Here is a 26,806-nt window from a genome sequence, read left to right on the forward strand (position 1 = left end):
AAGAGTATCAGGTTTATCAGAGACCTTGTCACAAAGGGGCACTTTCCTACACCCATCCATCCACGCTTTCAGCAATCCATCCATCCTTTCTAATCATCCATCCACCCTTTGACTCATCTTTCCATTCATCCTTTCATCCATTCACCCAACCTCCCTTTCATCATCCATTCTTTCACTTATCCATCCACCCATACTCCCTGTCATCTTCATTCTTTTATTCATCCATCCTTACAGCCATCTTTTCATTCATATACCCTTTCACTCACCCATCCACCCTTTCTCTCACCCATCCACCCTTTCTCTCACCCATCCACCCTTTCTCTCACCCATCCACCCTTTCACTCACTCACCTATTCATCAGTCTTTTCACTCACTCAAGCAACCAACCAGACACCCCCCACCCTTAGTAGCCTATTATGTCCCTAGTAGGTTATTCTTATGATCTTTGGAGTCCACTTCTTTGTCCCAAGTACAGGAGGGAGAGCAGGTCCAGTCTTCTAGGCTGTTTTCAGGTCTCAGATAGCAGGTGCAACAACTTCTGATCTTCCACAGGTCCCGGCGTATTCTGAAGTGGATGCCTGGAGATGCCACATTTATGGGTGGCATGAGCTAGTGTGTGGTAATGACCCCTGGTGACTCCCTAACCAATGGATAAAGGATTCTGGTGCTAACCTTACTCACTTTGGGCATTTTCAAGCTGGCTGTAATCCCCGGCCCCACTAAAAGTGGGCTGAGCCGTGTATGCAGGGAGTGTACCTGTGTTATTCTAGTATTCTCCTACATCTAACACAAAAATCCAGTTGTAGTCGGTCCCTATACCGCCAACAAACATGGAGACAGAAGGTTGGTAGAATAAAGCTGATCTTTCAGCAACTGGACAGTGGATGCACACAAATTGTTTTGGCATTTCAATTCCCTCCTCGCCCCAAATGTTCTACGTGCACCCAGTAAATCTGTAAAAACAAAAAAAAGGCCAGCTGTGATTGGGGCCTGTTCTCTCATTTGATGTTCTCTCATCCCTCAAAAAACGTCCTTGTCCCTTGAAGGAGATCCTAGCCGGCAAAGATGAGCCCTGTCACTCGAAGGAGAGTAGCACTTCAATGGAGAAGCCCACCCATTTAGACATAGCCTTGCCCCTCAATGGACAGCCCAAGTTCTCAAAGAAGAGCCTCGCCTAGCTGACCCTAGTTTTAGTACCAGTGTAGGGTGGACTGATTTGCAAAGAAGTACTACGTGTGCCCGCCCTAAATATATTGGCAGCTGACCTTTTCTTCTCTTACACTCTTTAACACAACCTCTAATCAAGCACTCCTTTCCCACTCCCCATCCCAGACATTCATCTCCCCAAACTCAATAATGCCAAGCCATCATGCATCTAATTGACCTGTTTGGCCCTGAAATATAATAAAAATGCCCCTCTCCTGCTTGTTCTCACGGGGGAGGGTGTTGAACGTTAAATAGACAGAGCTCTCCTCAAATAGGCAGAGAAAAGTCAACATGGGTTGGGCTTTTGTTTGAGGCTCGCCTTCCTAGTGCTGCACACTATTTAGATGGGAAGGAAAAATCAGAGAATTCAACCTTCAGGGCAATCGGGAATCTATCCTTCAAAAACAGAGCCTGGGAGGCCAAGTTCGGTTGTACAAGATAAATCCCTAGGTGGCTAGTTACCACCAAGATCTCTTTGGAAAGAATCCACATAAGCTGACTAGCACATGAGGCTAACATTCAGAGAGCAATGTTGATGAAACCCCACAGTAACCTGGGAAGCAAAATGTACCCAATAAGAGTAGTAAGCAGTGGCGCCTAACCTTTCATAAATTGTTCAGTAATCGCAACTGGATTCTTCTGATACAGGCCCTGCATATCAATGCAGGCTTCTATTGAAGCTCTGAGTTGATAAGCACCCTTTATTCCACAGGTGTCTCCGCGTCAAAGTGTGTCACAGACTCCAACATCCATCTTAAAAGTAGGGTTACATTTGCAAGGGTGGATATTATTAGTATGAAGAGCTTAACTATTTTGTGGGGAACTGTTATCAGACAGAAGGTGCTCAATCCACTGATTTTTCTCGAGCATGGAGGTTACCATTAGGATTTCTGATATAGCAGGGGTATGTCTTACTGGACAGTGAAAGGACACCCCTGTGTAATTAGATTTCAATTTCTGTGCCCATGTGCTTCTCGCTCATTACTTTTGTAAATCAGAACCTCGGAATCTGGAAACCCTGCCTTGTCCTCCCTGACCAACACAAATGCATCTTCTATTTGTGCACACTTTGCAAGTGTACGGGCAGACAGGCTGTTGACCTACCTTACAAAACTCCTGAATCAGATATAAAACCTTATGGAACTCCTCATTGGAGACAGAGTTTCTTCCAATGAAGCTGGTGACATTTGAATCGTGTAAAACTGCAAGCAGTTTCCACAGCCCGTTTTCGCACCCATGCCAGGAATAAGGCATGGCTGAGCGAGTTTCAGCAAGCAAAATATGAACAGGATTCATCTTGTTTCAGTTTTTGTAGCTGGAAGCGTATATCTACTTTGTGTAACTAAGTGAATAGCAGTTGTCTTGTAGAATCTCTTTGAACCACTTTTCCAGTTGGCTCGTCATACGGGACCTCAGTCCAGGAAGCCTTTCAACATCCGCAATATACTTATTGTCAGGTGCAAGTTTCCCTCATCGTAATTGGTTCAATTATTATTGTCCTCTGTGCCCAATTCACCCAAGCAAGCTCAACTTGACTAAGATGTGTGAATATTTCATCATCATCGTTCTAGAGTAGAGACCTAAAATCTTACCAAAAAAAAAAAAAAAACACGGTAGTGTATTTTGACAATATTCGGCATCAATGGCCCATCCTCTGCCATGGTCTTCACACTTTCAGTCTGGTTTTGCCGTAAAACAGGGTGTCCAGCATAGGTGCAGGAGTGCGTAATCTTTGCCAGATTTCTCGGGATAACCACTACGTAAAGGATTTAAATGTAAATTCCTTGTGTGTAAATGCATATTCTGTGGATATCCTGAAAATCGATATGAACAGCTCCTTCGCGAGTCTGTGTTAGAAATCAGGCCAGTCGTTACACCCTGTACAATAACAGCCATGACAAAGGGAAGGAGTCAGCAACTTGAGCTAGTATTCAAAGGAGTTAAAGATGTACTGTGTCTTGGGTGTTACACAGTGGATGGCCTGGGAGAGAGGCTTCTACAATATGGAGTCAAGCTTCATCCTGTATGCATCCCTCATTCAGTAACGGTCACTGAGAGAAACGTCTATGCTGCAGAGCGACGAGCCCTGCCATACTCCTTAGATCTAGCAAGCTTAAAATTCAAGTCTTCTTTTCAGAGTACCTCAGCATCTGTCTATTGTTGGATCATGTGAATTGATAAACATTATCAAGCAGCCAACAGGAACTAGAGCACTCTCTTCTTTATCTGTAGTGTTCATGTTAATTTAAGATTTGAGCCCAGTAGATCTTTGTAATTGCATCAAGGAATTCTCACCTAACCAGGAGTTCATGCCTCAAGCTGGCCTGAGTGAGGCCTTTAGCAGGGTAACTTCCTTAAATGACTTGGCCAAGTACACAGATATCATACAGCATGTTCCATGAATGTCCAGACCCTTAACATTCCGCGCCATTGACTTCTAGACCCTCCCGTTCTCACCTGTACCGAAGATAACATGAACAGTCCAGTTGTTCAAAAACTATGCCCTTGGCCCACCGCATTTATAAGCAGAACATTAGTGGAACAACCAAATCCTTACCAAGACCAGCAGTCAAAACCACCATGCAACAACCACCCTAACTTAGTGACGAGAAATCCACCTTGACATATGACTGCAAACCCGCGACTTGCACTGTTAAAGTAACTTTCAATCCAAGCTTTTCCCACATTGGGATAACGCCGTGTAGAGTCAACTAGCTTGACGGCTGCTATTCAGAGGCACTAATTAGTGTGTGAAGCACAACTATCTTGCAAGAGAGAAGTGTTGGTTGCAAATGGCTTGCACAAACGTTAAATGTGAATAGCTAGAGTGTTGCACGCATGACACCTACTAGAACTGTTAAAACCAAAATGAGACTGCTGTTTTAGATTGTGTAGAGATGTGGTGGCTGTGTAGCAGTTAGAGAGGTTCTGGTGTAAGACAAAACTCATTGCATCCTCATGGGAAGTGAAGAAATGTGCTATCTCACTGTAACTCGCTGCAGCTCGCAGGAGAACATCGTTCAGACATGTACACCACATCCTCATTATCTTATGAGTGCAGCTTTTTTACATACAGGACTCTGATCCTGAAGTACGAATAGATGGAAATTCTTTGACTTGCTGTGACAGAGGAATTCTCAGTGCAGAAGATTTCCCCAACCTCTCACCCCCAGTTCTCCCCCACAGCAGTCAAGCCTGGAGCCACCCTTTGCCCTCCAGGCACTCATCTGCCCATGATATTCACAAAGTGTAAGAATTGGTTTAGCTGCGGATGGATTGAGTACGGTGGAATCCTTGATTTATTTAGCTTAAAAGTTGGTCTCCAGGACGGAGGCCATTACTCCAGTGTGTGCCATTTAGAGCAACCCCACCAGCGTCTTATTGTTTCTATTGAATCTATCCCTCAAGCCTTCTTTCTTACCGGCGCCAAACAAGCTGAAGGTGTTCTCCCTTTTCTATTGGATGCAACTTTACATACATTTAATAAACTAGTTAGATTACCTACTAATATCCAATGCTTTCGCTTCCAGTCTAAGAGAGATTCTTCATAGCTGGAGTATGTGAGTTTTAGCTTGTACGATGGATTGTCTTCTAGCAACATCTAGGGGTGTTAGCTCGACCAAACCAGTTTGTAATTAAGGAAGCTTTCCTCTCCAGATAGTTAGTGTTGGAACTTCAGTATGCCCTGAAACACACCTGAATGAACTATTGGAACCTGAAAGCTTCTATGGTCTTGGATCATACTTACATCCGATTGAATAAATAGGTGTCCAGTCGCTCTCTCTTCAATCAGCTGGTCTGGATGTGTTACCCTCTGCTTCAGGGTGCGAAGATTGGTCGACCGAGGTAAAAATCGACAGGAGTCGCCCTGTAGACCACTTGTGAAACCCGGGCAAACAATATTTAATAGCATCAATGTTTCAGCGAAGCATCTTTTTGTGTTACGTAAAGCAATAATCATAATTGATACTGGGTATACTTAAGTAACCTTGTTGACAATCAAATGTTAAGAGCAAATACTTATTGGGATCATTAAGAAATGTACCATGCAGGCGATCAGCTGTTCGAATAGAGAGTGCAAAAAGCCATGTACATTGTACCTCTTAATTTTAAAAGTGGTTCTACTGTATCACTTGCACCCTGTGAGCACTTTTGTTATATCTGCATTACCTGGCATTGCAATTAGAGGAGACCCTTTTAAAATTAAGCGGCATAATTGTAGTGTCTATCATTTCTTGCTTCTTCTATTCAGGTCATCGATTGGTAATGGTTTATTTTGTTTGCCAAGTTTCGATTATTCCATATAATTGCCCTTGCATTGGTTTGTTGAAGATGTTGCAAATTGTCTAATGTTAATGTGTCCTGGTTATGTTTCTTTGAGTCACAGTCAGGTAATGCCACTGCTTTCAATATATAATTGTGTATAGTTCCAGAAACCAACGAAAGTCATTTTGCTTCTAAAGGCCACTCATTCTGTTATCCTGTGTCTATTTTAGGGGACTTGTTTTTAAAATAGGGAGATGTTCCATTACCTTTCTATGCAATAACATTTTTTTTTTTTTTAAATGTGCTGCAAAGGTATTATTTTGAATTTAACCTCCGAATGTCTGGCTCTAGTTGATACCAAGACCCCCATGATGCACTTTGAGAATGTTGTGCTATATTTTATGTAATTTCCCCATAGTGCTTCTTGTTTGTGCTGGGCTATAGTTGTCAAGCACCCATAAAATAGACTTTGTTAGTGTTGTTCTGGTTGACATCAAGTGCTCCCATAGTTCCTTAGATAAACAAGGTAGCTAAATCTGCACATTTCTATCTCCATGCCCTGAACAAATCCCCCTTGACCATCTGAAAACTGCAATATATGCTGCACTTGCAGACATGTATTTGTCTTCGAACCAAACATAAGGAGATGATGGATGGAGCACTGAATCTTTTCAGACACTCACCCCCAGTCACAGATCTGGGTTGAATCCATCACCGTTCTATAGCTCACTTTGCCACCCCAGGTTAGACTCGGCCATCTGCAAATCAGTCTTGACCCTGGTCCTCTTGGCAACAGTCTAGCCCGAACTGCCACGCTAGGTCTTCCCTGGACCGGAACCAGCATCCTGGGCCCGGTTTTGGGGTAACACCCCTTATAAGCCAGGCTAGCTTGAATCCAGTGGCAAAGTGAGCAAGGGACCCACATCTGGGCATTTAGGGCGAACAAAGCAAACACAAAGAGATGATGAATGGAGCGCTGAAACTTTTCAGACACTCACCCCCACTCACAGAACTGGGTTGAATGGAAGTTGTTGAGGTGATGGATTCAATCCAGCTCTGTGACTGGGGTGAGTGTCTGAAAAGTTTCAGCTGTCCGTCCATTATCTCCTTACTTTTGCTATGTATTAGTTTACAAACTTGCAGTTGTAAACAGTTCTGCATTTTGCGCAAGGCTTGTCACCGCTTCAGGCACATTTTAGCACATTGCACCATTATTGTGCAGTCTTCCCTTGCTTGCCATGTTCTCAAGGATTCTGTTCAGAAACTGATTTCTCGTCTACAGAGGCATCGACCACAACAACCCTCCTTACCTAGCTGAATTGCTTCCCTTTCATAGTGGGTTGAGAGGCCTTGGAAGTAGAAATACTATTCAGCTTGAAGTATCCAAATTTAGGGCCGCGTCTTCCCAAAAACAACCCTTCACTGGCAACTGCCTCTAGCTCCCTATCTCTCAACACAAGAAAGAATCCCACTCTCACCTTTGGAAGACTTCCGATAGTTCCCAAACTAACACCTTTTGTACTTAAATGAACTTGAGAATTTATCTATTTGAATGTCCCATTGTTATTTCTTGTATGATCTACTGCTATTTGTATTTAATTGTTCTTCACAATAGACTTTTGAATGTTTTATTCAGTTTTTTGTGACTGATGCATCCAGGCGGCAAACCATCTCTGTATCGTTTATTTAGTTTTGTGTTAGTGTTTGTTTTTATTTTGTAATAGGAAGGTTTTTTGTGATATTTGATGTTTTAGACATGTTTTTGGAGATAAGGTCTTTGACTGGTTTCTGAGAAGGTTAATTTTTATGTCTTTGCGTGTAAGTGGTTTTACCAGAAAGAAAGTAAACTGACTGACATTCTTGCCGTTCACCTCCCTGAGGCTTCCTTCACTGCCTTGTCTTGGATGAGGCATAATACCTTAGTCCACACACTTTGCTTTGGATATCCCGTAACAGAGGCTACTCACATCTTTTCTGGGGTCACTCCACTTTCTTTTTCAGGATGCCGAACTCTTTTAGAGGGCTCCATAAATGTTAGAGTTTGTCAAGTCCCTATTTTACACGTGGAGTTCATCTTTCTTCAGTCACATTTTAAAATAAGAAAAACAATTGACATTAATGGGTCTCACCTGAAAGATTATATTTGATCTTGTGAATACCTGTTTTACTAACAATAGTAACAACAACACTAATACCTGCAACATTACGTTCCTGTTCGGCAGATACTGTTCATCCAAATTAAATAAATATATCTCACCCCTAAGGTCATTTCATTACATTTGTTTATTACAGCACTTACTGATAATATTTGGTCTTTAATACATATTATTGTCGTCATATGTTGCTTTTTAAGATGATCAATGAACTCCCTGAGTATCACCAATAATATTACATTTTTATTTTTAGCATTTACTTTCCTTAAGGAGTCAAAAACCATAATATATCTGATATGTAAAATTGGAATTATGTTTCCAGTACGCATATTTTAACTGTCACTCCAAGTAACATAAAATACCCAAAATATGACCATCAAAAGATCATGCTTGTTGAATTTGTTTTTGTATCTTCTTAGGGGGGCTTTAGATTGGCCTACTGGGGGCCGTTTATGTTAGTATGTTGTTTAAAAGATTTTATGGCTCAGAGTGGGCCTATAGGGCATTGAATCTCTATACACCTAACGAGAGTACATTGCTAAACGCTGTAGTGAGAAACGGCCTATCAGGCAATAATAAATAACATGCTGATCAGTTGATGTTGAGAATATATGGAGAGAAGGGCGCAAGGAGTAAGAATGGGAAGTTGAGATGATGGGGCAACTTCATTAGCGAGCGTTTGAGATATGAATTGTCAATATATTGACAGATTACAGTTGTCTTTTATTTTCTGAAGACCCACGTTGTGAGTTGCAGCACTTTAAATAAAGTACACCAGATTGAGATAGCAGAACTGAAAAAGGGATTTTGAAATTGTAAATTCAGGTGTTGCTTCTAGAATGAAGCCGATGCAGACCTTTAAAATAGGGGTGATCTGCTAATTTTATAAATGTATTTTTGTTTCTCTGACAGTCATCAAACTGTGTGAACTATTGCTTGTAGAGGCACTACTGATTAAAGTAGGTAGAATTGTGTTTACATTTTTCCATTGTCAGTGCAGGATAGAATTCTCGCTTGAATCCGCTCAGTTTTTAGAAAAAAACTAGTATTAGAAATTTTTTTATTCAAAAACACTTAGGCTGAAATTTAGATTTGCGAGACAACCATTTGAGAAACGTGATTAAAACCATGATGTATTAATTACTAAATATAATATTTGATTTCACCCCACTCTAAGATGAAACATAAGAATACCTTGGATTTGTGACTACATCTCCACTCGATTCAGAAAAGGGGGTGGTGATGGACAGAGCAACTGAGTTAAACAGAACACTCATATCCAGTCAAAAGATCAGGGCTTGATCCATCACCGTTTTTTAGCTCACTGCACCATCCCAGTTCAGAACCTGGCTACATGCAAATTAGTCTGTCCCTGGCCCAGTGCATCATGGGAACAGGGCAGACCAAACTACCAAGCCAATTCTTTACTGGAAAGGAAACAAGCTTCCGGGGACCGTTTTCTGGCATTGCAGCCGTCTTCGGCCCGGCTTGCTTGAATCCTGATGGTGCAGTGAGCAAGGGACTCATGTCTGAGCATACCTTGCCACTCCTATAGTGGCCAAATTGGCCACTATAGGAGGGGCAAGGTATGCTCACTGCACCATCAGGATTCAAGCAAGCCGGGCCGAAGACGGCTGCAATGCCAGAAAACGGTCCCCGGAAGCTTGTTTCCTTTCCAGTAAAGAATTGGCTTGGTAGTTTGGTCTGCCCTGTTCCCATGATGCACTGGGCCAGGGACAGACTAATTTGCATGTAGCCAGGTTCTGAACTGGGATGGTGCAGTGAGCTAAAAAACGGTGATGGATCAAGCCCTGATCTTTTGACTGGATATGAGTGTTCTGTTTAACTCAGTTGCTCTGTCCATCACCACCCCCTTTTCTGAATCGTTTTGGCCACTATAGGAGTGGCAGGGTATGCTCAGACATGAGTCCCTTGCTCACTGCACCATCAGGATTCAAGCAAGCCGGGCCGAAGACGGCTGCAATGCCAGAAACCGGTCCCCGGAAGCTTGTTTCCTTTCCAGTAAAGAATTGGCTTGGTAGTTTGGTCTGCCCTGTTCCCATGATGCACTGGGCCAGGGACAGACTAATTTGCATGTAGCCAGGTTCTGAACTGGGATGGTGCAGTGAGCTAAAAAACGGTGATGGATCAAGCCCTGATCTTTTGACTGGGTATGAGTGTTCTGTTTAACTCAGTTGCTCCGTCCATCACCACCCCCTTTTCTGAATCGTTTTGGCCACTATAGGAGTGGCAGGGTATGCTCAGACATGAGTCCCTTGCTCACTGCACCATCAGGATTCAAGCAAGCCGGGCCGAAGACGGCTGCAATGCCAGAAACCGGTCCCCGGAAGCTTGTTTCCTTTCCAGTAAAGAATTGGCTTGGTAGTTTGGTCTGCCCTGTTCCCATGATGCACTGGGCCAGGGACATAATAATTTACATGTAGCCAGGTTCTGAACTGGGATGGTGCAGTGAGCTAAAAAACGGTGATGGATCAAGCCCTGATCTTTTGACTGGGTATGAGTGTCCTGTTTAACTCAGATGCTATGTCCATCACCACCCCCTTTTCTGAATCGTTTTGGCCACTATAGGAGTGGCAGGGTATGCTCAGATGTGAGTCCCTTGCTCACTGCACCATTAGGATTCAAGCAAGCCGGGCCGAAGACGGCTGCAATGCCAGAAACCGGTCCCCTGAAGCTTGTTTCCTTTCCAGTAAAGAATTGGCTTTGTAGTTTGGTCTGCCCTGTTCCCATGATGCACTGGGCCAGGGACAGACTAATTTGCATGTAGCCAGGTTCTGAACTGGGATGGTGCAGTGAGCTAAAAAACGGTGATGGATCAAGCCCTGATCTTTTGACTGGGTATGAGTGTTCTGTTTAACTCAGATGCTCTGTCCATCACCACCCCCTTTTCTGAATACATCTCCACTCGACATATGCTCCCTCGCCAATGTCCCTTCCACCCTTCCTTTGATCTACGCTTTTCTTTTAACTTTCGGCGCGAGTTCTCACAGGCTCCTCTCTGCCCCTTCCTTTAATGGCCCTCCCCCAGCACAGAGCGCGCATCGCTTGTTGTTTGTGTCACCAGCATCCTTTTCCCGTTCTTGTGGGCTGCACTCATTTTGGGGGGCGTGTGGCGTGTACCTCTTTACTGAAGAATGCCTCCTGTTCCTCCGCCTGCAGCATGTTGTTTGCACCTCACTATCCTGTAGGTAATGTCCCCCCTTTTCTCTTACATGTGTCCTAGCCCACTCTTCATACTATAGCCCAAGCCATCGTTGCTGCTTATTTATCCTCTGCAACTAACAACCATTGACAAAGCCAATAGACCCGACTTATTGTCAGTATGCTGCTACTCGTTGTATCATATATCTGGATGCCATGACAGAAACAGACAAAATACAAGTGGGGCAGCACACTAAGCTTAGCACGAACATTTTTCTTTGCACGTTATTTAAGCAACTCCCTTCATTACATTACCCACGCTGCTGGTGTTATCCTTTCAATCCACTTTTTGCTGCTGTACTGTCCCTCACATTTTAGCAAATTAAGGCGTTATGTGGGGCTGTTAGGGCAGGACGATGGTAGGTGGTATTGCAAGTTATTTCACCCTTCACCCCCTCTCAACTCATCGTAACCTCCTTCAGCGCTTTGTACCCCTTTACATAGCTGACCATTGCTGCGTGCTCTCTTCATAGAGGCCAGGTATTGGATGGGCATGACTCCTGTTAAGGGGCGTCATTCATTCCAGTTACCTTACACACGGTCACATTCATTTTTATTGTCCCGGGAATATTAGCTTATTCGTCCAGAACTATAGGATGTCGAGCGACTCCGTGACTCGAACCCGATTCCCAGTTCCAAAGTCAGCAGGTCTGGCCATTACACTGCATCCTGAGGTAAGGGGAGAGGGGCAGGCAATGCCACATGGAGGCTCAGCTCGTCATGGGCTCGAGGTGCCAACAGGACCTCTGGCTGAGCCACAGCCAGGCATCTCCCCTCCCCCCCCTCCAGTATTCAGGGAGCTGAGTTGAGCCGAGCCTGCCAGGACCTCTCTACAGGCCTCTGCTCTGCTGATGTGGACGGCATTAAACGAAGAGTGTACTCTAAGGTGATGCCACGAGTCCTTGCTTCCTTCCTGATGGCTCTGCGCACAAGGAGTCTCTTCTCCTTCTCTGTACATCTATCTCCCGTAGCACCTCGCTCTGCACACAGCTGCTTTCTCTTAGCACTGCATGCTTCTAGCTCACTAAAGCCTCACTAAAGCTGGACGATGAGTTCAAGCGCAGTGGAAGACCTTGTACAATAGTTGACTAGTTATCTTTCATTTGTTTATTGGTGCATTTGGATGTTAAACAGGTTCTGCTAATAAGGTGAAATCTTTGCCCAGATGGTGTTACCGGGAGTAAAAAAGACAAAATAGTTAAGTAATATAACAAAATGTGTTGCATTATGCTGCATTATTTGCCTTTTCTTGCCATATAATTTAGCGGCATACTTTGGTCCATCACTGCCACATAATCCCAGTGGTCCTAGATATAATGTTCTAGTTAGGCCCCTATTTCTATGTCAGGAGAGTTTAAAAGCTCAGAAATAGACATGTGCATACATATTTTCTCACATTTCGGTAGTTTTTGTAAATACAATTGGGTAATTTAGGTGGCTCCTGGACATGTCACAGCAGGTTCTTTTGGCGTCTCGGGTGTAATCACCCTTGGATCCCAAGAGGCTAACTCTCGGGTCTCACCGGAGGGTCACTTTATTATCTCACGTGAAGGTCATTTGAGGATATAATGTGAGGGCACTTTAAGAGCTAACATGAGGGTTATTTTTAGGTTTCGCACTGCGAACCGATCAAAAAGCAATCGTCGCTGCAAAACTCTATTGTAATCATTTCTGCTTTCAAGGAGCCAAGGGAGACAGGAGACAAGTGATGTGCACGCATGCGTAAACGGATCAGGTCACGCGCGCTTCCTGTCTTCCATGGCTCCTTAGAAGCAGACACACGCACACACACACAAACACAGACCCGCCGCCGCGCATACATACACACACACACACACACACACACCACACCACACCACACCACCACCCCCCCCCCCCCGGCGCTTACACACACACACACACGCATGAACACACACACACACACATACATACAGAACCCCCCGGCGCTTACACACACATATCCCCTACCTCGGCTCGGCGTGTCTTCTCATCACAGCTTGCGCAGGGACAGCCAACGGGCACGTGCACGGCGACGGCGTCTCCTGCGCTACAACCGTGGTTTTGGTTTCGCGGCCTAACCTTGCCATTGGCTGTACTGCCGCCAACCGGCACTTGTTCTCAGATCTAAATGGCCCTGTTGTAGACAAACCCTGGGAAGTGGACAACGAGAATATATAATATTGTGCTATCTATATTGCGCTTACAGCCACAAACCTTATCTCGGATGCCCTGTAAAAACCCTTTCTAACACCTCATTCCTATGGTACACATTTAACGAAAGTCTGTGATTGCAGAGCGGTCGTAGATGTCAGCAGCAGGCGGATAACCCACGGAACTATCTTTCGGATGTATTTGTGAAGGATGATCCATGCCAGGCTTTGGGGCAAGCTTTGCATCCTCCATGCACTACCTCTCAGCGAAGGATCCGGTAATTAAAGAGGCACGCGCAGACGACGGGGGCGTGCAGGCGGAGTCCTCGGGGACGGGGAGGCGATGAGTGAGTTGCCTCCTTACAGAAAGTGACATGGGCTTGGGTTTGGTTTCTAGGGACGCATCAGCAGTAGACGGTGACTCACGCGCCCCCAGTCGGCACGGTGACACCCTCTCCTCTCACCTGCCGCCGATTGCGTGCCACAGTGATGACAGCTCACGTACAGTAGGAAGCGCTACCTTCGACTCCCCCCGCCCGGCGCTGGCCGTTGCTAAATACAGTGCTCTATAAACTTTTAACGCTGGTCTCGGGGCCTAGCCTGCAGGATGAATGAGCGGGAAGGCGGGGCTCACAGTCACAAACTGATATTAGCTGCCAAGTGGGTAAATGCATTGGGTAGCCCCTAATGCCAGTCCTGTTCTTTTGGGCAGCAGCGTATTGCGTTCTGGGTCTTGTAGTTTCACATTTAACTTTGCAAGTATGGGATTTAACATCTGGTTTTTCAAGAACACTACTACTGGCTATTGTTTTGTTCGTTTAACTGTGTTTGTGCTGCTCTGCCTGTTGGCGCCCAGTCCATGCTGTGACAGATATAGGGATCGAAAGTATAGTGGCCCGATCCATCGACATACTCGTTTCTCTCTACAATCTGCTCGACCCACTATTACCTGGTCTCAACCTCTCCCTTGGATCACAGCACACCCTCTAGTGTTCCTTCCCTTGTCCTCTCTTCTGCTGAACCTCAAACCTCCAGAGGGAAGCGGGCCCTCTCCTTTGTTCTCACCCCTCGTCTCAGCCTCCCTCTTTGACGTTACTGTCCCTCTTCTTATGTTGCCGTTCGGACATGCTCGCTGTTACTCCTTCCTTGGAGCTAGTTACAAAGCAAAATGCAGTTGTCAGGTGTGAAAATGCAGCACGAGTAAAAGTGTGAGGGGACAAAGAAACAAAAAGCCTGAAATGCTCAGGAGTAATTGAAATTAGGACAGAATAATTGTGCAGCTACAGATTAAGATGCTCATTTAGACTCCAATGAAAACAAGCATTTGCAATGCAATAGGTCTCGCATTGACACAAGTCTGAGCTATTGACATTGTAAATAACTGCCTTTTATTTACGTATAAAAAAAAGGCATTGTTATTTGCAATGTCAATAGCTCAAACTCGCGTCAATGCGAAACCTATTGCATTGTAAATGCTTGTTTTTTAATGCTTTAGATTTCACAGGAGTGTCTCCATCAGCCGGCCGATTAATCAATGTACTGGTACACTGCTTCTTCCCAGTGGCGATAGATGCAAAGCAGAAGTGTGCCTGGGATTTATTGAGGCTTAATAGCAGTAGAAGGTATAACTCGGACCGACCGTCAAGGGGGAGCAGGGAGTCTGGAAACACATGCTTCAGAATATGAGCATAAACTGTGTGCTCCTCAGAGCTGACAACATTACGCTTATCTGCCCCCTCACCCGCCCCACACACACACAGCCACACACACACAGCCACACACACACAGCCACACACACATACAACCACATCACACACACACACACATCACACACACACACACACACACACACACACACACAACCACACGCACAACCACACACACACACACAACCACACAACCACACACAACCACACACACACACACACCCAACCACACACACCCAACCACACACACAACCACACACACACACACACACACACACACAACCACACACACAACCACACACACACACACTGCCACACACACACACACTGCCACACACACACAGCCACACACACACACACAGCCACACACACACACAGCCACACACACAGCCACACACACACAGCCACCCACATAACCACAAACACAACTCACACAACCACAAACACACACACAACCACACACACAACCACCCAACCACAGACCCACCCAACCACAGACCCACCCAACCACAGACCCACCCAACCACAGACCCACCCAACCACAGACCCACCCAACCACAGACCCACCCAACCACAGACCCACCCAACCACAGACCCACCCAACCACAGACCCACCCAACCACAGACCCACCCAACCACAGACCCACCCACCCATACAACCACACACCCATGCAACCACACACCCATGCAACCACACACCCATGCAACCACACACCCATGCAACCACACACCCATGCAACCACACACCCATGCAACCACACACCCATGCAACCACACACCCATGCAACCACACACCCATGCAACCACACACCCATGCAACCACACACCCATGCAACCACACACCCATGCAACCACACACCCATGCAACCACACACCCATACAACCACACACCCATACAACCACACACCCATACAACCACACACCCATACAACCACACACCCATACAACCACACACCCATACAACCACACACCCATACAACCACACACCCATACAACCACACACACAAACACACAACCACACACACAAACACACAACCACACACACACACACACACACACACACACACACACACACACACACACACACACAACCACACACACAACCACACACACACACAACCACACACACACACAACCACACACACACACAACCACACCCACACACACAACCAACCGTCCGTGCACACTTTCACCAAGCACAGACACCATCAGTCATCAGTGCACGCTTTCACCGGGCACACACACCACCAGCCGTCAGTGCACGCTTTCACCAGGCACACACACACCACCAGCCGTCAGTGCACGCATTCATCAGACACACACACACACACACCACCAGCCGTCAGTGCATGCTTTCACCAGGCACACACACACCACCAGCCTTCAGTGCACGCTTCCACCAGGCACACACACCACCAGCCGGCAGTGCACACTTCCACCAGGCACACACACCACCAGCCATCCATGCACAATTTCTACAGACACACACCACCAGCCATCAGTGCACACATCAATTGTTAACGCATCCACAATTAACTATTGTAACAATAGCAGTATGGCACACTTTACTTTTACAACATTTCAAGAGTTGCAGTGCACACCGTTTTTAAACATCTTCCTTTGTTTTGCCATTTGCATTCAATTGTCTTCCTTTCACTTGCTGCCTGGATAGCGCGATTGCCATGGTATCACGCAGTTATGTATGTTATGTTATAAATTGTTTTATAACGCGCTCTGTTACTGACTAGTATCCTGGCGCAGTTAACAGTGCTTTTATGGGGATGGAGGGGAGTTTCCCTCCATATCCAGGTGCACAGCATTATTTGCGATAATCATCAAATGTTATCAACAGTTGTCGAGTTTCAACAATGATTGTTCCTTATAATCCAGAGATTTATTGTAATCTTATTTATTTTTGTGCGACATGTATATTTCAACAGTTTCTCATGCCCACATATGCCCATCCGAGCTTTTGTCTGGACACGCCATAATGGCATGTCTCACGCGTGATTTGAACAACAAAAATAAATAAGATTACAATAAATCTCTGGATTATAAGGAACAATCATTGTTGAAACTCGACAACTATTGATAACACTTTATTTTTAAACATATTCATTTAAAGCGCAGCATGCCACCATTGCTACAAAAATAAATAAATAAATGTTTGGCCTGCAATTTATAGACTTTTGTTGCAATTGGTGTTGCAATATTTAGCAATGCCAATAGCTCTAACTTTACTAATGTGAAACCTCTTGCATTGTAGATGCTTGTTTCATAAAGCTTCGCTATCTGCTCGAATTTGTTCCTGAAGAATTTTAACACATCAGTGTGCTTTTGGTGTTGTGAAGAGTGAGCTTACTGAAGGCGACGTTCACTCTTTCATAACATGAAGGCGAGTCCTGGATTGGTTGTGATCTGATTATGTAGTTAACAAAACTTTTGAGCGTCTGATGTTTTTCTTGTAAGTGGGTGCATCTTACCCAAGGCTGCTGAGAAATTCTGGTAGTTTATATGCTCTCCATTGGCTGTTTTGTCATCCTGTTATTTGATTTGTACCAAATGCTGACTCTTTGACCGAAACCCTTAACCCCAGAGCACTACTGACTTCGGGTGGAAGTGTTATCCTCATTCACAAAAATAGCTTTCCCAGTCAGTTTCCACCCATTGGGCTTTTGGCGATCATCTACGACTTATTGCTCCAGTTCTGTGGCTCCAGGTTGAGTGAGGTCACTTTAGCCTCTGAAGATGCTGTAAACGGCAGCCACTCCACTTACTCAGTCTAAAAAAGAGACCTACTCAGTTGGTGCTCTAATCCCTGCACCTAGAATGATGCATGCTCAACGTAAACTTCCATGATTAGTTTTATCCCACCCTCAGCCTTGTAAAGTTTATAGTGAATCTAATCCACAAGCCTCGTCCCTGCTACTTCACAACCACCCAAAACCACAAATCATACCGAGTCTATCGCAGGCTCTTATGAAAAACATCATTTCTCCAGCGCTAAAATCCTTAGTTGCAGCCCCGTCCACTAATGGATTAAACAACTTGCTCACCCATCTCGGGGTCACGCTGACCAAACCTTTAAACAAATGAACGCCAAGGCCAAATGCCTTAAGAAATGGGCAGTACGCCCTGATGTTCAAAAAACACTAACTCTGAGATTTAGAAAATGACCTGCACAAGACCAACAGGATCCTTGATAGATGTGTCTACAAACAAGCTGCAGCTGATTATCACAAGCGGTCATCTGGGCGCACCAGCCTTTCTTCACTAGCAAAATCTCCCAAGGCACAGCCAATCTCTTGGATTACACACCACAGGGCTTTCTATACAATTAGGCAAGAAAATAACAAATTCGTTTAGTTTAATAGCTAAATGAACAGTATTGCAATGTCAACCCCAAATGTACAACAGTCTCTAATGGGCCTGGCCCCTTCACAAACACACCCCACCATAGAGTATCCAGAGTTCATAATCCCCTTAGCTGCACTACACTACATCTAAACACCCTAAACCTCTTAGACTCATGCAGAATACCCTCCCTTAGATCGAATCCCAAATTAAGCCCTAAAGCATTGCTTATGTACAAGAACTGAACATCCTACTATGCACACCCTTCAACCAAGACGGAGTCGCTAACTCTGGTGGCTGCTATGTGTTCCTAATGACAGCAGTCTTTCGAAATAGTCTCTAAATGTTTGTGTCTCTGGTGAAAAGGTTTTGGAATCTCGGTTCCCCCAACAGAGACATCATAGACCTAAGATCCCATTTCCTTGATTGCTGTAATAAAATAACATTGCAGCTAAGATATTAAGGCAGATGCGCACCCCCCTCCTTCACACTTCATTGCAAAATTGACAAAGTAGTATAAACATTTTTTTTATTTTTTTTGTTTAGAAGAGGTTGAATGTAATTTATTCTTGAAAAGCTAAAGGAATTGATTAAACAAACTTTCATAAAAGGCATGGCAATGTTTCAGCTCCTCCCTGATCTTTGATGCCTTGAAGGTCAAATTCATGACTCACTTTATTGAAGGAAAACTCGAAGGAGGGTCCTTAAAATGCCTCCCTGCCTTTTTAGCTCCTGGGTGAGGGAGCCAGCCTTACAATGTAGTTGATTTGCAGTGTCTCTCCTGCCCCATGGGTCACCGACAGTTTCACCACTATTGTGTAAGAGAGACAAACATGAAAATCGAGGCAACTGGGAGCAAACCCATTGAAAATGTTTTAAATGCAAGGCCGGATGAAATGTTTGGCTGGCAACACATAGTCGGTTGTAAAGAGATAATCTTCCCAACTGAGGTAGACATCACCCCTATCCCCCCCAAAATCAAAAGAAATTAGTGTGCCAACATCACAGGTTGAAGCTCTCCCTAATAAACAGAGCTTTGCAGAGTGTTCATATCTCACTCCATGGGTTGGGCAGTGGATTATTCATTCTGTTTCTTTAATTATTCATTTTTTTCTTCCGCAGCTCTGAAGAGTCCAGCAGCATTTCATGAGCAGAGGCGGAGCCTAGAACGAGCCCGGGTAAGAGACAGTGGTAGTAATATTTCCTCCCCCAGCAGAAGGTGTCCCTTAAAAAGCTGTGCTCATTTTCCATGTTTAGGGCTGGGTTAACCCATCGCACTCCCTGCCCTGGGGAGAAGGTGTAACTGTAATCGTATTTTTTTCTCATCCACGGTTGTGTTACTTGGGCAGAATGCCCTCCAGGAGGAGTCACTGTAAGAAGAGTACTTTCCTCCGTCCCAAGACCCACCCACTCACCCCCTTCTCTGGTTATTCCAGCAGTACTCCAACTCCTGGCTAGCAGGTGTCACCGGAAGATCAGTACACGGCTCTCTCTCTCCCAGGGGATGTGTACTTTCACCAGCACTCAAAGTTTCAGCGAGATGGTGTCACTCTTCAGTATTCTACTAAAGGTTGTGGAACCTACATAGGTTTGAAGAATATGATGGTATATCAGTTGGGATAGAGGTGGTATTTGGAATTATGATTCCTCTACTCACTCCCTATCTTACTGATCCTCCTTCCTTAGAGCTATGTTGTCTCCATCCAACCAGCCTTCTAATCAGACATATTTCCTTAACCCTTTGTTTCCAGCTCTAACCTCCCTCTTTATGCGATGTAATCCTTCGAATTACCATTTCAGTATAAAGTGTACTTATAGGACTTTCTCTGCTCCTCTGTAAAGCTTTAACATCTTCTTCTTTAATGCAGACAGAGGATTATCTGAAGCGGAAGATCCGATCAAGGCCGCAGCGGGCTGAGCTGGTGAGGATGCACATCTTGGAAGGTACGTGATCTGCGGAAGCAAATCCATCCTCAGAAGGGGCCAGGTTCACATGTTATAAGAATCAAATACCTACAACAAGATGCATGGGGAACTCGTTGAGCTAGTCTGACATGAATTCCCTGCTTCTCGAGCATGCAGGTTTGCTGGACGTTTCATTTTCCCCTTGACCCTGCACACAAACACACTCACCTATGTGGTGATTCTTCCTTGCAGACATTCACCACACCTAATTACCAGCAACCAACAATGATTTATTTTCACGCCGACTCCTACAAGTCACATCTCACAAATACCAGTCACCGATCTGTGAGTTTATTTTTTTTTAACAAACTTTGAGCCGTTGTGCACAATATAACCCATTATTCACTATGATTGAACGTACATACTTTAAACCTTGTACCCATCAGTTCTATGGCATATAATGTACATTGCAATAAACACGGCATGCAGATTCACCGATCTGTGAAGTTAAGGGATCTTCAAAATCCGAGAGAAGCTAAACGAAGGCCATGCTAATCGCAGAATTATTTTTTTGTTTTATCACGAAAGTGGAAGAAATTATAATACATCATCATATGAACAGATCATCATAAGAATACTGCACATAATGTATATTTTTAGGTCTCGCCTATATAGCTCGCATGTGCTGCATAGGAGACCTTTAGCCGTCGTTCGGCTCTTTTTCTAAGCACATACTCGTGCTTGTGGCGGAATACACCTTGCAGAGGCGCACAGGGGCGCGCCACAAGCACGAGTATGTGCCACTCGCGGGTTCACCCCTCCGCCTCTCTCTCCCGCTGCAGCCAGCAAGTACAAGCAACTTGCTCATAGTGTCAATCAAGTTACCTGCCTTTCCCACGCCACATCACGGAACCCAATTAAAACCGTTCGTTCCCTTAGCCCGCCTATCCATCGGCCAACAGCCTCTGCTGAAAGACTACGAGCTCTTCAACATCAGAGTCATGGCGTCGCTCGTTTTCAGGAAGGTGACTGACTTCTGGTGTGAAGCTGGTCTCTGTTGGACAGAGGCAGCAGGTGAATTTAAAAAGTGGTGAGGGTAAAAAAGATTTTGACTGAGCAAGATAGCGAAGGTTGGTGGCTGCAGAGAAGTGGCTGCTCTGCTTCTAGGGAGATACTGGCTGGTTGCCCTCTGAGGCTTTCAGAGGATGCACAGCTGCAGGACAATTCGGGTCTTTGCAACTGTCGAGACAGGAGCAGGCAGGCAGGGTTTGGGGCCAAGTCCACAACTCTGGCGTTCCTTGGCTCTTCTTTCTCCTTCTTCTTTAGTCTGGTGAATCAGAGTTCCTGGGGCCCACCTAAATACTGAATTTAGGGGCTTTAAGAGGTCTAGACTTCCTTCTGGCTCAGCGCCTAGACACCTCCAGGTAATAGAGCACATTATGAATCTTCATTTTGTTAAGGAGAGTGACAGGTAGTAGCCAATGGACTACTTATCCTTGGGGTAACTACCCTCCCTAAATGACCACTTTATGTGGGGACTGGGCATAACCCTGTCCCAGAGTTACTAATTCCATCAAAAACAAGATGGTGGAATCCTTTCGTGAAGCACATCCATAAAGCCCACTTTAGGGGTGTGACTAGCCTGTTGGTGCAACATGCCTACTCCATAGCCAATTCCCTGTCTCTCCTGTTGCCAAATGGGTCTCAGAGCGGGGGGTGGCATCTCCTAGATCTGGGGGAAACTGGAGTTGCATATCAAAGGCGGCAGGGGCTTTGAAACCCCTGACCTTGATATGCTAAACACTAGCCATCCTGGTGGAGTCGGTGTGAATACCTCCCTCCGAGCAGGCTTTGTTTCTGGCCTCAGAGAGCATTGGCTCAAACCTGCAGGGGGACAGAAACGTGTGTGTTGAAAGGCTGGACGATACCAGTTAGACAGCACACTAGATAGTGGTAGGTTTTTCAGGAGGCACCTCTAAGTTGCCCTATGGGTGCATGTCATCATAAAACTTATACTTGCAGCAGTACAGATTTATTAAGACAAGGTGTTTGATACTAAACACTATAGCTTTCAGTAAAGCCATCATGTAGCTGTGGAACTTGAAATGACCAATGCCCAGTACATATGCTTCCCTGTTCACTTGTAACATCTAGGAATCAAACTAAACAGCACAGGGGCATATCTGCTCATGAAGATATGACCTCTCATGTAATATAATGCACCCAGCCTTAGGGCTACAAGACCTGCTGTAGGGGTGACTTGCATATATTACATGCAGTGACTTTGGCATGGCACACAGATAGTGTGCCATGTGTTTTCACTCAAGGCATGCTGCATGCAATTTGTATATGGGTCCCTTAGGTGCCATAATACATGCTAAAGCTCTAAGGGGTCCCTCTTTAGTGCCCAGGCCCTGGGTAACAGGGGTACCACTTGCAGGTTTGCCAAAGTGTGTGTTAATTGTGTTACAATTAGCAGGGTCCCAGTGCACATCAGTCGAAAAACATCAGTGCCAGTGGCAAAACGTGGGGTTGACCATGACTCAAGGTTATGATGCAATTTGAGTCCACCATGTAGCTCTAAAGTGGGGCTTAAGCCTGGCACTGTTGTCCCTCAAAAACTCTTCAGTATACAAATTAGTCTGGTGAGCAATCTCAACCCAAAAACACAGTCTTTAAGAAATTTTTAGGCAAAAAGTTTTCAGTATTGACTGTATACCCTCCAACACCACTAAAGGCAGACAACACAGGCTGTGCCGTATTTAGGGCCACCCAGAGTTCAGCACTTCTGATGGGAAGCCTTTTAGTGCCCGCTGCAATCCAGATTCCTCTTGCTGCACTATCGGCATATCGGTGTTCTCTGTATAGAAGAGGCATGACATCCGCATTGAATGTGTCTTCATCATCAGATGAGTCCTTTGGGACAGAAAATTCACTGATAGATTCTTGGACCTTATTCCCAGGTGACTCATGTGTTACCACTCACCAAGAGGCCCAATCCTCTCAAAAAAGTCCAAACACTAAAAAAATATCCGGATTGGGACGGGTCAAGGACGGCGTTCTGTTCGATGAATCGTGTCAGTTCCCTGTTGATTGCTTTCTCTGCCACTTTGGCTGCAAAGGGGAGGAGCGAGATGGGCCGGTAGTTGATGAGGTCCTTGGGGTCGGCCGTGGGCTCCTTGAAGAGGGTCCTGACTTCTGTGCGCTTCCAGTCATCTGGGAAGGTGCCTGTTGTGAAGGTGGTGTTGATGGTGTGTTGTAGTTCGGGTGCGATGGTGTCCGTGGCTCTGTAGTAGATGTGCGGGGGCAGGGATCAGTGGGGGCCCGAGTGGATGCCTTTCATGTTGTGGCGGTGTCTTTGGTCGTGATTGGTGTCCAGTTGGAGATGATGGGCTGGTTGGTGTCTCTGGTGGGCGGGGGTTTGGCTGTGGCGTCTTGTGTGTGGTCGACAAAGTTGTCATACAGTGTTCTGATCTTGAGGTGAAAGTAGGTTCCAAGTTTGTCGCAGAGGTCTAGGGATGGGGTGATGTCTGTGGCTTCTCTGTGTGGGTTGGTGAATTCCTGAATGACACTGAAGAGTTCCGTGGAGTTGGTGAGGATTTTGTTGTGGATGAAGTTCCCTACCCCCTGGGGGCAGATGGGCCGAAAGAAAAGCCAAATTAGCCCCCATTGGGGGTGGAGCACAGATCAAATATATTGCCCTCAAGGGGAGCTACTCATGCCCAAGGGGTCGCTCCCTGTAATTTCAAAATACAATCCCTGGCATTTAGTGGGTTTCGACCCTACTCTCCCTGGAAAGGGGCGGGGGCAGATCAGTCGGAAGAACAGCTGAACTCAACCTTGGTGGGGAGGGGGGTGGGGGTGGGGCAAAACATGAAAAATAAATGCCCCCAAGGTTAGTGACGCTTGCCTAATGTGGCTGCACCCTGAACAAGAAAAAAAAAGCCCTGCTGGTCTAGTGTATTGAATTTCTGCTCCACGACCGCAGCCCCACCCAGAGCAGGAATCCACTATATACAGACAAAGGGAGAAAAGAAAACTCATATTCGAGGCATATGAGCTGCAGATTTTATACGTGTGCTTAGATCGCCATCTGGTGTTGGACTCGGATGTTTGCACCTTGTTGTTGTCTTGGAAGAAGTCTTTGTAGTCACAAGATAGGTGACTCCTCCCTTGGACGATAGTGCGCATGGGTATGGACTCCATCTTTAGATTTTTTTATTTTCCGCCATCGGGTTCGGATGTGACTTGCTGCGCTCCCGGTCAGTGTCGTTATCGAACCCACTTTCGACGTGCAATCACACCTAACCAACGGTATTGTCTCGATCATGTTTTCTTTCAACACGCACCCTCAACATCCGCTTCGAAAAACTAAGACGCCTGCGAACTTCGACTCGGGCCGTTGGGCCTTCCCGCGCCGGTAAACACGGACGTCGATGAAATGGACTCCCTTTAACAAATGTCGTCAGTGTGGTGCTAAATTCTCACACTCGGACCTCCATCCTGTTTGTAACCTGTGCCTCTCTCCAGAACACAGAGGACGACTGTGAAGCTTGTTTATCCTTTCAAGTCCAAGAAAACCATCCGGGATCGTCGAGCTCGACGCCACGAGGTGTCGCGAGGCACAGGCTCCATTCCGGACATCTTCCATGCAGGCCCCGAAAGCCTTCCCGAACCAGAACAGGAAGAACAGGTCTCAGACTCCGAAGTAGATGTCTCCGACGCCTAAGATGACATCACCCCGGCTCAAAGGGACGTGAGTACTGAGACCCCCACTCTACCCAAACCCATAACAAAGGCTCCGGTGACACCTTCGACTTCGGGCTCAGGTCCACACCATACAAAAACGTTGAGCGCCCCCGCCTTCCGGCCTGGCGCCGAAGGACAAACAAAAGGCTTCTGGCTCGAGCTAACCATCTTGTCTCGAAAAGCCATCTTTGGCACCGAAGCAGCTGGAGAAGACCTCTGCACCGAAGCTGCCACAAAACCTCTCGGCACCGAAGCAGCCGGAGAACACCTCGGCACCGAAGCACACAGAACAGATTTTGGCACTGTAGCCGGAGAAATCTCGACACTGAAACAGCTGGATAAGCCCTGCGCGCCAAAACAGCTTGTTAAAACCTTGGAGCTGAAATCACTAAAAGACCAGCTTCCCATAACTAAGCCTCCTAAACAAACACCTTCTGAGCCAAAATAACCCCCTCAGAAGGTCTCGGAGCCAGGGAAAGCTTCCATACCGGACAAGCTAAAACCAGTTTCTAAGGAGAAATCTTCCACGCCAAAGAAAACTGATACTGAAGAACTTTTTCTCCCTGATCCAAAGCAAACCACCATCTTACTCCATCCAAAGACTGGTCACATAGTTACCGAACCACCTACAAAGAGGAAACCAGAACTTTTACCACAGGCACCAGTTCCTCCAAAGAAATTACAAATGGCTACTAATACTTCACCACCACCTTCACCCCCTCCACCAATTAACCCTAATTTGCTCCTTTCACCACCACATTCTCCACAACCACAGAATAGTGATGATGCACATGGGGATGGGCAAGAAGATGAAGATATACTGCCATTAGACACTGATCCTGATGATCCACCACAGGAACCAGACCCATGGCATGACTATAATACGGATCCTGATCTAAATAATGATCCAGACTTTTATCCTTCAAAACCATCTCCACCAGATGACAATGTAGGTTTTGCCCAATTAATCAATAGGGCTGCAACATACCATAAAGTCAAACTACACTCAGACCCTGTAGAAGACGACTTTCTTCTGGAAACTTTTGACCAGCCACAAAAATCCACTCACATCTTGCCAATGCTTAAAGGGCTTCTTAAATACCTCCCTGAGGTGTTTAAAGACCCAGTTAGAGCTAGGGTTCTTAACCTCAGGATAGATACAAAATACAAGACAGCTCCCACTGACCCCATATACATCAAAGGTCAGCTTCCTTTAGATTCCTTAGTTGTAGCCAATGCGCGTAAAAGAGCAAACCCCCAGGGTCAGGTGACACACCACCTCCTTATAAAGAATCTAAATTACTAGTCGTGTCAGGCAAACGTATAGCGTCTCAAGCTGCAAACTCATGGAAAATAGCGAATACACAAGCCCTTCTGGCAAGGTATGACAGGGCTCACTATGATGAGCTAGAAACCCTCATCCAACACCTACCTCAAGAATATAAGGACAAAGCCAATGGCCTTCTACAAGAAGGCAAACTTATTACCAATACATCCATTAAATGCCCGCTCGACGCAGCAGACACAGCATCCAGCACACTAAATACCAGTGTCTTGCTACGCAGACATGCTTGACTCAGGGTATCTGTTTTTAAACCAGAGGTACAAAATACCATCCTTAATCAACCTTTTGACCAGGAGCACCTCTTTGGCCGTACAGTGGATACATCTTTAGAAAAGATAAAAAAAGGACACAGATGCTGCCAAGTCTATGGGAGCTTTACAGTTACCTTCTAACAGAGGCTCCTTTCGGTTTTCCTTCTATAGGGCAGGCTCCAAAACAAATACAACATAACACCCTTTCTCATCCTACAAAACTCCCAACCAGAGCTCCTTTTCCAGAGGATACAATAGTGGAGGTTTTAGGGGGAACAACAAGGGGAGCAGAGGCAGGGGTAATAACACCCACAGCTCCCATAATACCAAACAGTGACTTCCCCACACTTCCCCCCCGATCATTCCACTCCTGTCGGGGGATGCCTCTCACAGTTCCTACCTGTCTGGAATTCCATCACAACAGACAAGTGGGTAAGACAAATTATCCAGTATGGTTACTGCCTGGAACTTACTGCAACTCCACCCAACATTCCGCCCA

General features: G+C 45.7%; 1 protein-coding gene across 2 annotated transcripts in view; it reads left to right on the plus strand.

Annotated features, from left to right (window-relative positions):
- Positions 1–26,806, plus strand: part of MRTFA (myocardin related transcription factor A) — a 287,728-nt gene that overhangs the window by 148,534 nt on the left and 112,388 nt on the right. For both annotated transcript variants that reach the window (XM_078640591.1, XM_078640585.1), the window contains exons 5-6: positions 19,180–19,235; positions 19,926–20,001. In XM_078640591.1, coding sequence (XP_078496717.1) covers positions 19,180–19,235; positions 19,926–20,001 — 132 coding nt within the window. The remainder of the gene's footprint in view (positions 1–19,179; positions 19,236–19,925; positions 20,002–26,806) is intronic.

This window comes from Lissotriton helveticus, chromosome 1_1 (genome assembly GCF_964261635.1).
Source record: "Lissotriton helveticus chromosome 1_1, aLisHel1.1, whole genome shotgun sequence".
In the NCBI taxonomy this organism is placed as follows: Eukaryota; Metazoa; Chordata; class Amphibia; order Caudata; family Salamandridae; genus Lissotriton; species Lissotriton helveticus.